The 16,491-nt window shown below is 36.0% G+C and overlaps 2 protein-coding genes across 9 annotated transcripts in view; one reads left to right on the top strand and one right to left on the bottom strand.

Moving 5' to 3' along the window:
- ncaph2 (non-SMC condensin II complex, subunit H2) overlaps window positions 1-12,243 on the top strand; it is a 31,566-nt gene extending 19,323 nt beyond the window's left edge. For 5 of the 6 annotated variants that reach the window (XM_088645230.1, XM_088645236.1, XM_088645234.1 and 2 more), the window contains 15 exons: window positions 269-342; window positions 1,103-1,248; window positions 3,268-3,363; window positions 4,244-4,335; window positions 4,478-4,549; window positions 4,686-4,752; window positions 5,375-5,482; window positions 5,747-5,794; window positions 5,985-6,055; window positions 6,230-6,347; window positions 8,182-8,259; window positions 9,829-9,878; window positions 9,970-10,071; window positions 10,483-10,632; window positions 10,992-12,243. In XM_088645230.1, the coding sequence (XP_088501356.1) occupies window positions 269-342; window positions 1,103-1,248; window positions 3,268-3,363; window positions 4,244-4,335; window positions 4,478-4,549; window positions 4,686-4,752; window positions 5,375-5,482; window positions 5,747-5,794; window positions 5,985-6,055; window positions 6,230-6,347; window positions 8,182-8,259; window positions 9,829-9,878; window positions 9,970-10,071; window positions 10,483-10,632; window positions 10,992-11,135 (1,416 nt within the window). In that variant the 3' untranslated portion in view covers window positions 11,136-12,243. The remainder of the gene's footprint in view (window positions 1-268; window positions 343-1,102; window positions 1,249-3,267; window positions 3,364-4,243; window positions 4,336-4,477; window positions 4,550-4,685; window positions 4,753-5,374; window positions 5,483-5,746; window positions 5,795-5,984; window positions 6,056-6,229; window positions 6,348-8,181; window positions 8,260-9,828; window positions 9,879-9,969; window positions 10,072-10,482; window positions 10,633-10,991) is intronic. The other variant, XM_088645232.1, reaches the window with a different exon arrangement.
- Window positions 12,244-13,122: 879 nt separating this feature from the next.
- Window positions 13,123-16,428, bottom strand: sco2 (synthesis of cytochrome C oxidase 2). 3 transcript variants are annotated; one of them, XM_088645237.1, is made up of 3 exons: window positions 16,246-16,428; window positions 13,839-15,437; window positions 13,123-13,733 (listed from the first exon to the last, which is right to left on the bottom strand). In XM_088645237.1, the coding sequence occupies exon 2, from the start codon at window positions 15,385-15,387 to the stop codon at window positions 14,434-14,436; it is 954 nt and encodes a 317-aa protein (XP_088501363.1). In that variant the 5' UTR covers window positions 15,388-15,437; window positions 16,246-16,428; the 3' UTR covers window positions 13,123-13,733; window positions 13,839-14,433. The 3 variants fall into 3 exon arrangements, with proteins under 3 accessions (XP_088501363.1, XP_088501365.1, XP_088501364.1); XM_088645239.1 differs by lacking the exon at window positions 16,246-16,428 and adding an exon at window positions 16,079-16,238; XM_088645238.1 differs by lacking the exon at window positions 16,246-16,428 and adding an exon at window positions 15,847-16,056.
- Window positions 16,429-16,491: the final 63 nt, after the last annotated feature.

The raw sequence follows: 16,491 nt of genomic DNA, 5'->3' as shown, positions 1-16,491 counted from the left end.
CAATAAATGAAAGTTGTACATATGCTTTCATTGGTTTTCTTTTTGCTTGATGTCAATTTAGTTCTCTATTTTTTATTAAATGTATTAATTAGAATTATTTGTTGAGACCCTACTGTATTGAACATAAAAATTGTATTAACTGCGGTCTAAAATAGCAGAAAATATTTCAAGTCACTGTAAAGATCATTGAAGCTTTAAAACAAATAACTGTTGTTAGCTTTGTATGTCACTACTGCCATGTACTTACTTTTTAATTTCAAATTTTCAGACATTGACAATAGCTCCTCTAACTCCCCTGGCTTTGAGTCCACCAGACGAAGAAAATAAAATAAATCTCCTCAGGTAGAGACTAATCGTTTTTCAAAAATTTGAGCAGGTTATCAACTTTGAAGGGCTCTTTAGAATACTATTTTCATCTGAATTGCACCCAAAGGGATAATTGAGCTCTGAGTGTTCTGTTATTGTCTTAATGATTCATGGCATCAAATTCATGGTAATGATACAAACGTTAACTCACTTTGAAAAACCGTATCATTTCAAATAAAGTGCTTAGAAACGAAGCTACAGTATAGTGCAGGATATAGATGAACAGAAAGGCTCTTAACACATACAAGAATTAACACATTCAGTCAGCCATTTGCCAGAAAGAAAGAAAATAGCAATTGAATTAGAAGACTGCAAATATTTTAATGTGGAAGTTATTCAATAGCAGAAATGTAAACTGGTTTATATATTGAAGGTTAATGTACTAAAATCCCAATCCAGGATTGAACATATGTGAATTTTCATATCTGGGCCCAGCTTTTAATTCGCATCACCTCTGGCAAAGCTCCATGTGTAAGCTACAGTACATAACTGGAAATCATGAACTGAGATAAAGGATGCTAAAGAAAATGCAGACCTTTTATTTTATTCTCTGCAAATTACTCCGTTGTTTTACATCTTTGTTGTTGTAGAGTTTATGTCTGCTTTAGAAATGTAGTATTTTTTGCCATTTAAATTCTGATGTGGTTACATTTCATATACAGTACATTTAAAAAAATATTTGATAGTTTTAAAAATAACCATTGTCTTTAAATAACATTTCATTCATGTTTTGTAGCAACAAATGTGAGATTCTAGCGAGCTACAGTGATTTTCGTATGCATAATTCCACTCCCCATGGAAATGGGACCTTCCTGCTGGTTGCTGCTGGAGATACTTCCCAGTCTTTATGGAATTTACAGATAAACCACAAAGATAATTCAGGTAAAATTACTCTCTTGAACCTATGGAAGTCTTTAAAATGTAAAAGGGCTTATTGTTTGTATTGAACTTGCTTCATGGATGCATCCATACATTATGTAGATCATACAAATACCCTATATCAATACGGATACCCTATATCAATGGGCTATTTTGTCTAGAGCAGTGGTTCTCAAACTTTTTGGACCAAGTACCACCCCTAATCCAAACAAAGCATCCAAGTACCACCTACAAGTCATCATCTCATAGGAACCCCAGAAATTCTCAATGACCAACATGAGTGTGCGTGCACACACTCACACATACATATAATAAATATTATAATAATAAACTTTGATATAGCGCCTTTAAATGTGGCTTCTCAAAGCATTTTACAGAAAAAAACAGTAACAACAACAAATAAAAATAAAATAATAAAAAAGCACCATTTCAGTGAGAGGGGTGAGCCTGTTTAGTCGAGCAAAGCAGATGTGAATTCATTTTTCGAGCCTTGATACAATTCCCTACAGAGTCTAACAGATTTTAAATCGTCAGGCATTTTCTTGATGGCAAAGCTCTCGCGGTGAATGTTGCAATGCGTCCATTAATTTCTGGAGCAACCTCTCTAATTCGTGCAACTACACCGCTATGTCGGCTTGTCATTGCTCTAGCACCGTCTGTACAAACTCCGACAGATTTTATCCAGTCGATGCCATTCTCTTCGATAAATTAATTCAGAAGCTGAAATACGTGCTCTCCTGTAGTTCCTGTTGGTAGCGGCTTACATAACAGAAAGTCCTCATGGGACGTACCCTCAAACTTGTATCTAACGTAAACGAGTGAATTGGCCAAATTGACTACAGACTCAGCTAATTGCAGTGAAAAACATCTGCTCATCTTAACGCGCTCTATCAGCGTACTTTTGATATCATTTCAATAATTCTATGAATGACCGTGTCTTTCTGGGGGGCAGTAGGTCGAGCTGTTTAGCAGCTTTTTCTCCACACATAATATGTGTCCGCTCTTTTGCCAACGGTAAATAAGGTTCTTCAAAAATAGTGTGGAGCTTACCTGCTTTAGCAATCCGCAAGCTTGCATTTTTCCCCGTTTCCGTTTTTATTTCCTTATTTATTTTAAGTTTTTATTTCATGCGCATGGGAGCGAAACACAGAGACGCTCTGTGTATTTTTCTCAAATGAACTTTTCTTCAGTTCTTAAACAGTTCTTAAATATTTTTCTGTTATCTATCACGCTATCCTGTGCTCACAAGATTACAAGCGTTAGTAGCACGTATTTCTATGCATTCCTGTGTTTACAACATTGGCATTGTTCCAAAATCACGCACATTCTCCTACCTCCCTATTTGCTGGAGATACAGTAGCTTTTTTAAATACAATTGGTCACTTCGTCCGTAGCACGCATTCCTATAGAGTGGTATTGAATTACAGAGTATCTCTTGTGTCCACTGAAGTATTAGCGCGCACTGTATCGCAGTACAGTACATAGGCTGCGTATTCGACACGTATTAAAATAGAAAATATGAAAACCGTCCCGATTTTTCAGCGCACACAACAAAGTTCTATGGATCATATGGCGTACCAGCTGGCGGCGCTCCGCGTACCAGCAGTACCACAGTTTGAGAACCACTGGTCTAGAGGGTCTAACGTGAGTGGGCTGTGCAATTCAGGAAACATTTGAATCTTTGATCTGACTACATACTTTGCCCAAGCATTGTTGCTTTTGATTTTGATTATGAATCAGCATCCTCTCTGTCATAGGTCATGGAGTTTTTGAAACACATCGCATTTGTTTTTGCTTATATTAGTCTTGATTGTGGTCAGTCTTTTATTTTTAAAGCTTTACTTTTTAAGAACAGTTTGGAAGCAAAAGAGAAACTAATAAAGTTATGAAGTGTGTCCTCAGCAATGTCCTTTTTTACTGTATGCGAATAAAATCAAGTAACCAGCGATATGACAAGAAATGGATCGACATTGCTGTTGCCCCTATTGATATAATAACAGTAATCCAGCTCTCTGATTCTAGTAGTACATGAAGATGCCATGGATGTCAACAGGATGGTTCTACAAGAAGTGAGTGACCATGAGGCTTTAGAACCAGCTCTGAATATCTCTGGAGAAGGTAAGGTTCATATGGTGGATGTGTAATGACTTGAACATTTGTGTCATTTTTTAACATCGTGGCTGTGATACATTACGTTATACTGATGGTACTGTGTATTGGTTGTGTTTGGTAAATGTTAATTATCAGTTACTGGACTCTGATGTTGTAGCTAGCGTGAAGATAAGTGAACACAATTTATTTTTACAGGACACTGCTAGGAGAAGTAGATGCAAATGTACTGTATATGTTTTAGATGAAAAATTTTTTGTAGAGATGGAACAAGCTTTTTTGCCTGATTTGTAGAGAAGCAATTTTTTTGTGAAAAACCATCACAGACATACACTACAAAGTAAATTAAATCTGGAGAATTATAAGGAACTGTCGGTACAGACAGAATTTAGGCACTAAAAAAAGAATTTAGATGTGCAGTGAACAGTTTTCATGATACCATGAAAGGAACTGGACAGCATGCCTCATAAAACTTTGAGCTCGATCACAAGAAACATTTATAAAAGAATGTGTCATTGCTTCAGAAGCTTTTTTGGCTCCAGAAACTCTTATCTGGCTCGACAATGGCAAATTGAATTAACACAATCGTCCAGGATATTGGTGATTTTGATTTTGAGTTCTGCTCACTAGTTATGGGTGATGAACAAAACAAATACTACTAATACTACTAAAACTGGCTAAAACTGTTGAAATCAGGGTGAGATGATTTCTTATGCTAAATATCAATTAAATTTTCTGACTTTTTATTTTACTTTCTAGAAAATGTCCTGTTGCTTAAAATATGACCAGGCATTTAATTTTCTGTCATGGTATCATGTCTACCTATATATCAATAATTAAATTTCCCTTTTTTTATTTTCTTCCGATGCTGATTAAAACCACTATGAAGATGCAGGGGAAGCTTTTGGTCCACAAGGAGATGACAATGAGATGGATGTGGAAGTTGGACCAGTGCATGACATACACATTGAGCGACATCAGGTATGATTCTTCTTTCCTCTATTTCTTCCCAGTGATGAAAAGCATGGCTGTTATTAAGGTTGCCAAGTATGTCTGGCAACCAGTCATGTACGTATAGAAGATATATTGTATTCAAATTGCTATTCTTTCTGTGTTCTTCAAGTTCTCTGGTGATAGACGTATGCTAAGGGAACGTCCTCCTGTACCATCTGAAAACGAGAAGGATAAAGTACTGGTAATATGCATCAAATTATTAGTCACATTTATGACTGCAAAGGCGTGGGGATGGTTCTGACATTTTTGCTTTTTTCTACTATCTATAGTAACATACAGTAAAAAATAAAATCTCCAATCTCCAATACAATTTTTAGGAAATTCTGGACCCTTGGAAAAGTCTTGATCCTTTCAAAGCCTCTGAAGACAAGCCCTTAAAGAAAGGTCGGTGTTGCTTATATTTATCATCAACAAGAAGTCTATGGTGAGAGGCACAAGCTAGCAGCAAGTGTGGCTACTGTTTGAGACAATACAAGCTGTACAGGTTGTCAATGCTCCCATGTACTACCTAACAAAAACATTTCTCTCTTGCTGTTTTGACTGTTTTTCTGTGTTGATTTTCAGCAGGATCGACATTCAGCAAGTTAAAGCACCTCATCACTTGTGCCCAGGCATTGTTCTCACTTTTGAGATGATTAGGCATTAATTCAGTAGCCAAAATCACTCAATTCTATGACGGTCAATCATGAATGAATAATTGGAATAATACCAAAGCTTTGAGTATCCAAAATCCATATACTTTAACTAAAATCATACAGTATGTGCTTAAATAGAGATATGTTGCTTTTGATGCACAGTACTTGTTTGAACATGACAAGATCTTTTGCTTTGTGATAAAAACTAACCTAGTTATGTATGTATGATCCACGTTAAGTAGAAAGCTCATAAGTGTTATGAGAGGTGTCGTATATGTGAACTGCAGATGAGTATAGGTAAAAGACAATATATGTTTCAATACATTCTATAAATCCCATTAACTTTGATATTTAATTCTTGCTTTCACCAGGCAGATATTATATAATCCCTCAGCGTGTTCAGGAAGTAGAAGGAAATAAGAGAAAAAGAAAAGTTCCTAATAAGCTATTGGATTTCCTGAAGTGGTTCTCTGGAGTGTGTGAGTAGACTATCTTTTATCTACTACTTAATATATCTGTGGAGGATGTTTGTTTTTTTTGTTAGGAAGAGTTGTACTTAAACAGGTACAAAATGTACAGGTATTAGTCTTTAATGTGTGGCCTTTTACAATAGAGCTGTACCTTTTTGAAAGAGATGTACTATTCCTTTTTTAATCTTAATGCGTCTTATGGTAAATCTGAATATTTTAAAGCATTTTGATCATGGAATTGAATTCATTTAGTAATTTTTAATGTAATTTTAGCTTCTGAATCCTCTGGCCGGAAGATTAAGAAGGGACCTACATTTGCAGGTAATGTTTTTTTTTCTTTACAACATTGCATATTTTGTGAGCATTTTTTTTGTACAACATAATTTCAGTATTTTGTTTTCTCAAATGCTTGTGATTAGGAGAGTCTTAAAATATCGGATTAAAAAATGAATATGTTAACAGTTCAAGATAAATTATTTCACAATTATCAGTTAAATTGTTTGTTTTACAGACTTGGAGGAGTTGCACTGCAAGCAAGTGAAAGAAAAGCTAGCAGCACAAAAAATGTTAAAGAGGAAAACAGTAAGCTGATACATTATACTTGCATTATGAAGGTATTGAAATTTTAGCCTTATGTGTCAGAATCTGTGATGTATGCATTTGTCATGAATTTTCCAATTCAGAGCTTTAATTTAATTTTTAAATTATTTTTGTTTTACAGTGGGTTTCAAAGTTGTAAAAGTATTTTTCTTTCAGGGAACTATATATTTTGAAAAATGTAATGAGCTGCAAAACAAAGAACTGGTAAATGCAGAAGAGCAAAATGAAGCTGAAGAAGTTCGACATGACGATTACCTAGACAATGATGGAGGGGGTAAGTGGTACTTGGCGTATTTCCCACATTTGGCTATTCAGCCTTTGCTTGGCAAAAACTGTAAGTCATTCTCACCAACATGAGCCCTGGATTCTCTTCATTTTTGTCTTACTTCACGATGCCTCTTGACATCTGATATTGATAAGAGGCAAAGGTTAACGGTTAATCCTTAAGGTTTCCTTATTCTTTGTATTATTTTTTTCTGTGAGATTGCAGGATGTGAAAAATAAAATGCATGTTAGTAAATCTTATTGATATAAAAACTTTTTTCTGTATGATGGCTTAAACGAAGGTAATACCCATATGCCTTAGGAGACATTTTGTTGACTGTGACTGTAAAAGACCCTTTTGTGCAAATACTTTTTGAACGAAAAGTCTTATAAGTGGTTACCAGTTAGATTAGATATTAGATGTCAATTAGATAATGAAGACAAGCACACTGCCTGCTTATTTTTGTGAACATAAAGAAAAGCGAGGGGAAGTGACCAGGCTTGTTCTGGAAGTTTGTGGCTGGCTGGGCACTGATGTTGTACGCTGGAGCAGGGTCTTTTGCTCAGGTTTCTGCAGTAAAATACATATATCCATAAAAAGGTGCAAATGTAAATAACTTTGGATAAAAGTACCAGCCAAACAGATGAGTAGTCGTAATAATGCTAGAACAAAATTGTATTCAAATGAGGCAAATAGAACAGATCAGTCATTACTTTGTAGAAACACATTGCTGAAGTGTTTGAACTGTTTTTGATTATGCAGTCTAGGCTGCCATCTTGTGGACCCAGGAGCTGTAACATGCATTGCAAATTTTATGGATTGTCTCCACCAGTATAGCTCCTCATTATGAAGCTGCTAGGCTGCCCAGGATTCAAACACAAGCAACTATAGTTGTTTGCTTCTTGGAAGCATAACAACAAGAAAATAAACATTTATAGGGGCACAGACTTCTGCTTCTACAAGTAATATAAAATACAATTCTGCACTACAGAAAAGTGTGTTAAATTCTATAATGTATCCTGACATTGTCATACTAAAAGTGATTTTAATAAGAGAGTGATTAAGGTTCTTGGAGGCAAATACTTTAGAGACCTCTTCGTTAAATATCTGCATACATATATATGCTCTAAAATTACCAAAACAGACAAGAAACTGTTCATCGCAAGAAACCACACTTTATTTGTGATGATGTGCATCCACCCCCACACTTAAACAGTTAATTGAAATCCTTGTAATATACTGGTGGTTTATGACTGTGATTAGGTTTGTGAGTTTCCTATACTTGCAGTTGTGGTAGCAGTTTTGATTGCTGTTAGAAAGCAGTCCCTTCAAAGGTGATAGCCCTTTAAGTCTTTACAGGTCGTTGATCTGATCACTGTTGACCACTGGTGTTTCTTAGCAGTTAGTAGTCATTTTGATGATGGTTAGATTCTAGATACTCATACTGAGCTTTCTTTTTCTGCATTACCAGTCATGGCATGATACAGTATGTTTATTCATACAGTATGAATTGGCAAACCCCCATGTTTTAGATGTTCACAAATTCAAAAGTGATGTATGCAGACTTACATGTTTTTTCTCAATTTCTTAGCGAGCATTGAGTAAAAGTGCACAAGAACAATTTTCTCAGCTGTGTGCCTTTCATAATCTTTCAGAGTTTATGTACTCATAGGTTTATTCTTAAGCATTGTATAATATCAAAGGAAAATGTTTGTGATGCATTTCTGAACTGTTTTCATTATGATGAAACTGAACTTTCTTCAGTTTCTTAACGTTTCTTCACGTTTACCTAATAAACCTACTACATCCTTCTGGATTTTAAACTGGAGATTTGTCATTTTAGGTGATTTTTCGGATCACGAGGACTTTGCCGAAGACTGTCCTGCACAGAGAGCGGAAGACCTGGAGGTGGTTGCAACAGGTGCAAGTTTTATTGCATTTCAACAGAATGTAATGTTTCCTATCTGTGTCCTCCTCCTATCTGTCTTAATCAACAAAAAGTCCTTATACCTTTAACATTAAAAGAGCTTATATAAGAGTGATAATGGTAGAAAACTAAAATGAACTTTTAGGCATTAATTCAACACTTTTATTCCAGTTATCTTGTAGTTATTCAGTACTGCTAAAGATTATGCCTTTGTCTTTCAAAGGGTTTTGAAGTCAAGTAAAAGCTGAATGTTGTAATTTTCATATTTAAATGGTTACGGATAGGTGTGCTGTATTTCAAAGCCTGCAGATTCACTGGGCACAAAATAATATATATAAATACACTGATTCTGCCTATGTAATTAAATACATATAATTAAAATATAATTATACATATTGTATTTAATTAATTAATGAATGTATTGATGACAAAGTCCTGATATGAATCAAAGGCCATACGTAATGTTCCAGTGAGAATAATGTATATTACAGAATATGTGCTATTATATCAATATACAGTGCCTTCAGAAAGTATTCACCTCCCATTGATTATTTCTCGTTCTGCTGTGTTGCCAAGTCAAATTAAAGCATATTTAAATGGGATTTTTTTCCACACCTGTAGAAGTAATTCTCTATTATGTTAAAATTAAATAAAGTATTTAGATGTCTTCAGAATTATGTTAAAAATGAAAATCTGAAAATTATGTAATTGATAAGTATTCATCCCCCTTTGTTTAAGCAACGTAAATTGGGTGAGGTATTAAATTATCTTGAGAGATCACAATAAATACCCATTGTCACTCCCAAGTGACACTGAAACCCAGTGTCACTCCCAAAGCCCCAGCTGAATATACATGGAAAGAAAATTTGGTTTGGAGGATGCATCAGTTGATTTATCCTTGCAGTCAAATCTGCAAGGATTTAACAAAATGTGTATATTATAAACAACAATATACAGTCCATTATGTCGAGCCTATGTTAAGCTCCCCTGTCTTGTTAATCAGCAAAGCAGTGGTTCTGTTTCCAGGAGCCCATGAAGTACTGTAAGCTGCATGTTCTTATTTAAAGTGTTGTTGGCATTCCACTTAAAGTCCTAAATTTAATTTAGGGACAAGTTAGTGTAACGCATACGGCCACCATTTGTTGTGAGAGCCAGCTTACCAGCGCGGTGTCGTCACTGCCCTTCCCTGTGAATAGCAGGGACCGCAGCCGTTGGGTTGACAGGAGATTTCCCTTTGGCTCAAGTGGCTGGGTCCCTGTTGAGTGACGCCGGAGGCCTGGGTTCGAGTCCCCGACGGTGGGGGGCCGACCCAAGGCGGCAGAGGCGAGGGCACATACCCACGTGAACCCCAGAGTGTTACATTATTATACATGAAGTGACACTGAAGACAGTTCATAATGGACTGTAAATTGTCGGCTTAATATGAAAAATATCAGATTCTTATCAGAAAATGAACTCATGTTTTTTGGCTTGTAATCTGATGAAACATTACATTAGTATTTTTGAAAATGAAATGAATAAAGCGAAGACAAACTATTCAAATGTATAATTAATTTCTTTCAGCACCTGAAAGAGAAGGGTCATCTTATGAAGATCTGATCCTAAAACATGTGGTATGTATGTCACTGAAATATCCAAATATTTCAGAACACCAAAATGAGTGTTTCTCATCAGTTTCACATAATATTCATTTGTCTTTTGCAGGAACTATTTATTGCTGAGTCACAGAAGTATGCTCAAGAGACAGCTTTGTCTCTAAAGATAAAAGAATGGGAAAACAAAATGGGTCCCCACCTAACAGCACAGGTAGTTTTTCATTGTTCTGAATTTTGATTGAATTTTGCAAATGTTATTGTGAACTGTTTCATTTAAATATTAATAGCAAGTAAACCCCTAAATATTTACAGTAATTTTTTAAATGACATCTCAAATGGTTTAATTTTAAACCATACATCTTAACAAAGAACAGGAACAAAGAAAGGAAAAAGAAATACCAACCCTCATTCTTACTATAGTTTAAGATCTTATCTCTAATTGTTCTTTATTGAAAATTGCAAAAAACAGGATTGCTGTTAATCTGTACTGATGGGTTTTAAATTCACAGGTCTTTCACATCTAGTATCAAATAATTATGTATTAAATTGTTTCATATGGTATTAATTAAAAATGCAATCTAAAGATAGGTATGATTGCCTTTCAATTTCCTTTCCTATATAGGAAGAAAGGTTAGCATTTGACATCCATGACTATGGGGGAAAGATCATAAGTGCCTTTGACAGTGTTGGAGAGAGGCGCACATTTGCTTCAATTGTGAAAGGGAAAGAGGAATACGAGGTGTGCCGGTACATGTTGGCATCTCTGCAGCTTGTAAGTACTTACACTCTTCAGCCTATGAGGAGTCATGTTGCTGCTTTTCCAAACTGATGTTAATGTATTATTTTAAAACTATAATATAGCTGTTTACAAACGTGGAGAAGCTAAAAATTAACTTTCTGTGCAAGAGCTTAAGCATACATTTCATATTACCTTGTTTAGGATATAACTTATTTTTAGCATTATTTCAAATGTATGTTGTGATAAATCATACACAGTACCAAGAGGCATCCATTTAAAAAAATGAGTATATAGTAGGAACTAATAACATTTTTTGTGTTTTAAAGTACAATAAATGTTAGTATTCTGCACCTACTATCTTTATACCTAATGCATTATTTTTTTCCTTGTAGGCCAATGACTACACTGTGGAGATACATGAAAAAACAGGACTGGAAGAATCTCTTGATTCAATGGCGCTTACACTGCTTAGCAAACGGCAAGCCCATGAAAGATTTAAAACATTCACCGCTCCTTCCATTTCAGAGACGACATAATGATTTTGAAACTTTATTTTCAAGACTGTGAGCAAAAAAAACTCAGGTTTTCCTAATTTTCATAGGTTTGGAATCACCAGTTGTGTATTTTAGTGCCTCCCAATTTGGAATCCAACTTAATCAGCCTAATATTATTTCTCCAACCCTGGTATGCCATGGAGGGGAAAACCAGGCCCTTTAAGTACACATCTTCAACGTGGACACATATTGGGACTGTTCATCATGGCAAATGCAGCTGCACAGTGTCATGCAGGTGTCATGGGAGGAGGGATCCACTATCGCTGACAATGCTGCAAACTTGTAGGCACACGTCAACACCTAGGAGGTACTGCCGTGCAGCAGGCTGAGGAAGTCCTGACCAGGCCCTGGTGACTCTTGGTCAACTGCCCATAGCCCTTGGGGATCCTGGCAACATCCAGCTAAGAACATAACCCAGACACCAAGCAGTGACATCTGGACTATGGGGCTGTACTGGGTGAACCTCTCATGAGCCTAGGTTTTTATTTCTACTTTTCCTAAAACTTTTTGCTCACCTGAATTTGACTTTTTTTTTAGTTGTCTGTAAAATGAAATGACATGATATAAAATAAAGCTACAGCAAAAGCAACATTTAATCATTGATTTTACTCCCACAATGTGCATTTATCTAAACTGCATTGCATTTTTCAGCATGGTATGCAATTGAAAGCATGCAATAGAAAAAGGTTTAAGTTATTTTGACCGTAATCAAGTTGTTATAGCTGCTTTTAGAAATATAAGTATCATTAGTTACAACTGAATTTCTTTCAGCATTTGAAATCCTGTCTCATGTTAGTTTGTTAGATTTTGGACATCAGTTCTAATGCTGTAAAAAATGTTGATGCGTTGTCTGTATAATTTGGTTTCATGTAAGTTAGGAACTAAGCAAATCTATCAGGTTCACAGTGTTTTGCAGTACCCTTTCTCTGCTTCTCTGCCCTACTATCTTTTATATACAGTATATAAAATGTAATGTATTTATGTAGGAGCCAAATATTTTTGTAAAAAAATACTTAACAATGGGATTACAACTTTCCAAAAGTGTCATTTTCAGCACTGGGTAAAAATAAAATTGTTATATTGACTTGAACCAACTGTCTTTGAACACCGTTTCAAATGATTATGTTTAGAGAATTGTTATTAAGGATAACAATATTAAATGTATCTCAAAAACCAGCCCTCAAAGTACAATAATCCCTTGCCAACTCTAAGAGTTCCACAAGAGATATCCACAACTAGCAAAGCCCAATAATGCAATAATGTACATTAATATACAAAGAAAACGTGAGAAATTCTACTTGTAAAGGAGGCAGGGAAAGAATTAGATCAGACCACATGGTTGCTGTCTTTCCTCCTCTTGTGAAAAGCATGCATCACATGGCCTCCTAATAATCCCCATTTATGAACTGGCTTCATCATTCCGTTCTCCTCCCCACTGATAGCTGATGTGTGGTGAATGTACTAGTGCACTATGGCTGCCCTCGCATCATTCAGGTGGGGGATGCACATTGGTGGTGGTGGAAGGGAGTCCCCATTATCTGTAAAGTGCTTTGAGATGAGTGTCCAGAAAAGCACTTTCTAAGTGTAAAGAATCTAATAATATTCATCATCATCACAACTGTTGGATGCTTTCTGACTACAGATACTCAAAATTTGAGGGTTATGCAAAGTAAAATGGAATACAGAAAGTGTCACACGCATACATCACTCAGGGGTGTGGGGTGGGAATTCTGCAGTCTGAGCGTAGCTGTTCAATTCCTGTATCAATGGCTTAGCAGAGGTGGTGGTACAGTTAGCTTCTGGCCTACATGACACTGAGACCAAGTTTCTGCTTAATGCTGATGACCTGGCTCAGGTGGTGCTGAAGAGCCTGGCACTTCAGAAGTGGTAATGTCAGCCCTGGGCTTTGCAAGTCAATCTGGACAACACCCGAGATATTGGTTTTCCAAAAAACAGTGAGCCTCTCAGATAATATCTACTACTTTAAGTGTTTATTCATTTTTCCTGCTTTGGAAACACTTGTCATTCATCGGTCACGCCAATAAAGCTCTTTGAATTTGAATCAGCGCTTTGTAAGAGATGAGTCAGTGAATCACGGAACAAGCTGAGAAAAACTACCAGCATAACAACCTCTGCACTTTACACAAGTTTTATTTGTATTTTATATTAAGGTTTTAAATTCTATCAGAAAAGAACTGCTCATTGAATTCAGAGCTGTTTACTTTCAACATGTAAGTCTACATTTCTATAAAGTGGGGAAAATCTTTTAAACTAAAATTATTGGTAAGATGTTATATCTGGGCCAGTATAATATCCCGATTATTAGGAATTGTTAAGGATTTAGATTGGAATCTTTGTTCACAATGGAATAGTTTTTGGATAGGTTACTGTGCATTCTGGAGATTCTTATAAGATTGAAAAGCTTTAGTAATTCTTGTGCTATCTCTTTTGTATGAGTTAGAAACTCATTTTTTATTTGCACTGTTTTATGCAAAATAAGCTGTTCTATTTTTTTTAGAAGACATATAACGGTTGAAATTCTTAAAAGAACTAGGCATTATTTATGAATAATGCCCACACCTGGGCATTATGCTCACACCTGAAGAAGGCTCCACGGTTCTCTTTCTTCTTTTTTTCAGCATGGAAAAAACCTATTACTTGATTATTTATGAATGTTGTGCTAACAGAAAGCATACATTTAAATATCATATTAACAGCAAGTTGTAAGATGAACTTGGAAATATTATATGATCATATAAAGTACGTTGATGTTTGTACATATTATTCATATTTTGAAACTTTGAGTGACATACTTTATAAAAGCTTGAAAAGTCTGTGTTTGTGTGTGCCCTATGAAGGACTGGCATCCTGCCCAGGCAGTATCCTGCCTTGAGCCTGTTGGTGATCCTCTGCTGGATAAAGTGGTTTAAGAAAATGGATGGATGGATGCTGTTGAGCTACAAAATGTAAATGTCACAACAATACCGATTATTTGTATTGATACATTTACTAATCACTTTTCAGTAGCTAAAAGCACAGTACACCAATGCACAAATAACATATATATAAACAGGAGTGATGATAAAACTGTAAATTGACCCACTAAAACCAACAGTACAATTTACACTTATGAAAAGAATAGAGCATTGTGGTTTGGTCACTCTGTGACTGCACAAAACTGTCTCCCCCATAGAACCTATTGGAAACCTTTCTTTCCGTGGTTTGACTGGGTTGTGTTATTCCAAAGGTCCCTCCCGGAGCATTATTGCGAATTCGGTTTCTAAGTGAATAACTTCACGTACGTTTGCATGTGCTTTTTGATACTCTCTGCTATTTGCTTATCAGATTTGCTTCTGTTGTAATAATCCAGGAACAGCCCATCTGGATTGAGAAGATAAATGATGATGGTGTGATCCACTATGTAGTCATTGTCATCATCCTTTGGGCCCATGCTATAGTACACTCTGTAAGCCTTCCCAGCTGCTTTCACCTGTTCGGGAGTCCCTGTCAGCCCAAGAAGACGAGGGTGGAAATCTTTCACGTAACCTGCCATGGCCTTAATGTCGTCCCTCTCTGGGTCCACTGTGACAAATATGGGCTGTACCCGAGGGAGCTCCTGGTGCTCATCCAGAATACTGACCACGCTGGACATCTTCTCAAGCTCATCGGGGCAGATATCCGGACAATGAGTGAAACCGAAGTACATGAGAACCCACTGACCCAAGAAGTCCTTCTTGGTCCTGGGCCTCCCATGGTGGTCCACCAGGTCGAAGTCTCCCTGCCCAATTGCCACTTTCCTCAGCTGCTCAATTCTCCGCAGCTGTTCTTTCTTTTCCTTCTCAGATCGCACACAGTACCAGGTGGCTAAAATGCTGCCACCGAAAATCAAAGTCACAAGCAGGCGAGTTTTTAATTTGATCCGAGGTGTGGATGTGGACTTTGGAGAGGTGCCGTTTGGAGCTCCCTGTGAAAACGGTCTTTGAAGTGAAAAACTAGAACACCACAGTTTATGCCTATCCATCGGTCCGGCAATTTTGAACAAGCCATAGTTCATGTATTTTAACCTATGACAGGAACCAAATGTCATCGACAGCGACCTTTGAACTTGGTATACAGCTTCCTTACAGTTGGGCCTGGAAGATCCCAGACATCTTAAATAATTAGAGCCAGATATCAACAGGTTTCCACAAGTAATGGGTAGGTTTAGTCTTCTGTAGTTCAGAAGGCAGTGCATCCTTGAGTTTTGATGTTGTAGTTTTTGATGTAATGTCTAGATCAGTATATCTACAAAACAAAAAAAATGCTTTAGTTTGTAGATTTCTTATATTGACGACAGATTTCATCTTAACCAAACATTCTTTAACATTTTAATAATAATAATAATAATAATAATATAATTTCTTATTCAGACTTTTGAATAAGATTTTTGGGAAGTCCAGCACACAATTCTGATCACTAGGTTTACATTTTTGAAAATAATATTTAAAGTTAAATGACAAATCCCTTTCATGAAAGAACAAAAGATTAGATGTGATACAGTTTAATTTGACAGATAATTCAGTCTAGAAAAGTATATTTCGAGATATACTGTAGTAGAAGAAATATTAACTTATTAACTTAATATTAACAAGTAGAGGAACCGCAGTCATTAAGCACAGTACATTAATACTAAAGAACTGCTTTTGCTTCTTACCTTGAAAACGAGGCAGGGACGATGTAAACAGATAAAATGTTTACCTCAGCTAATATTTAGATAAGATTTATTAAGAACCTTATCCCACCTCTTTCCACATTTTGTAAATAAAAAATCATCATGTCAGCTCATAACGTTTGTCTTTTGTGTTTTAATGCTCTATTTTGTTACGCTGCACTTAATTTCCTGCAAAATCACTTGGCAAAGCGCTTTACTCTCAAAGTATAGTTACAAAGTCGATAAAGCAAAGAATTCAATGCCAAAACATTCTCGAGTGCTTCACCTCCTTCCCAGTATTTCACATAATTTGATAATCATAATTTATATTTAACTGTTTAACATCTTCATTAACCCTAATTATTTTATAAGGTAGTAAATATACTAAAACAGCCGGCTTACCTGACCTCCGCGGGCAATGTCACATGGTTGTACAACAGCATTTAAAGTAAACCAATCGGTATGATTGAGGCGCAGATTCAATAATACTGACAACACCGAATGTTGAAATAATACTATTAAATACGAAAATAAAAATGTCAAAATATTAAAATAATACTTTAAATACCAAAAAATAAGATGTCTCCCATGGGTTGAATTTCTAAATGAAGGGCAGTCATCACCCTTCCTAGGACTGTCATTGACTAC

Source organism: Lepisosteus platostomus, chromosome 9, assembly GCF_059453375.1.
Source record: "Lepisosteus platostomus isolate fLepPlt1 chromosome 9, fLepPlt1.hap1, whole genome shotgun sequence".
NCBI lineage: Eukaryota > Metazoa > Chordata > Actinopteri > Semionotiformes > Lepisosteidae > Lepisosteus > Lepisosteus platostomus.
The sequence above is the reverse complement of the archived record's forward strand: the minus strand, read 5'-3'. Positions and strand labels throughout refer to the sequence as shown.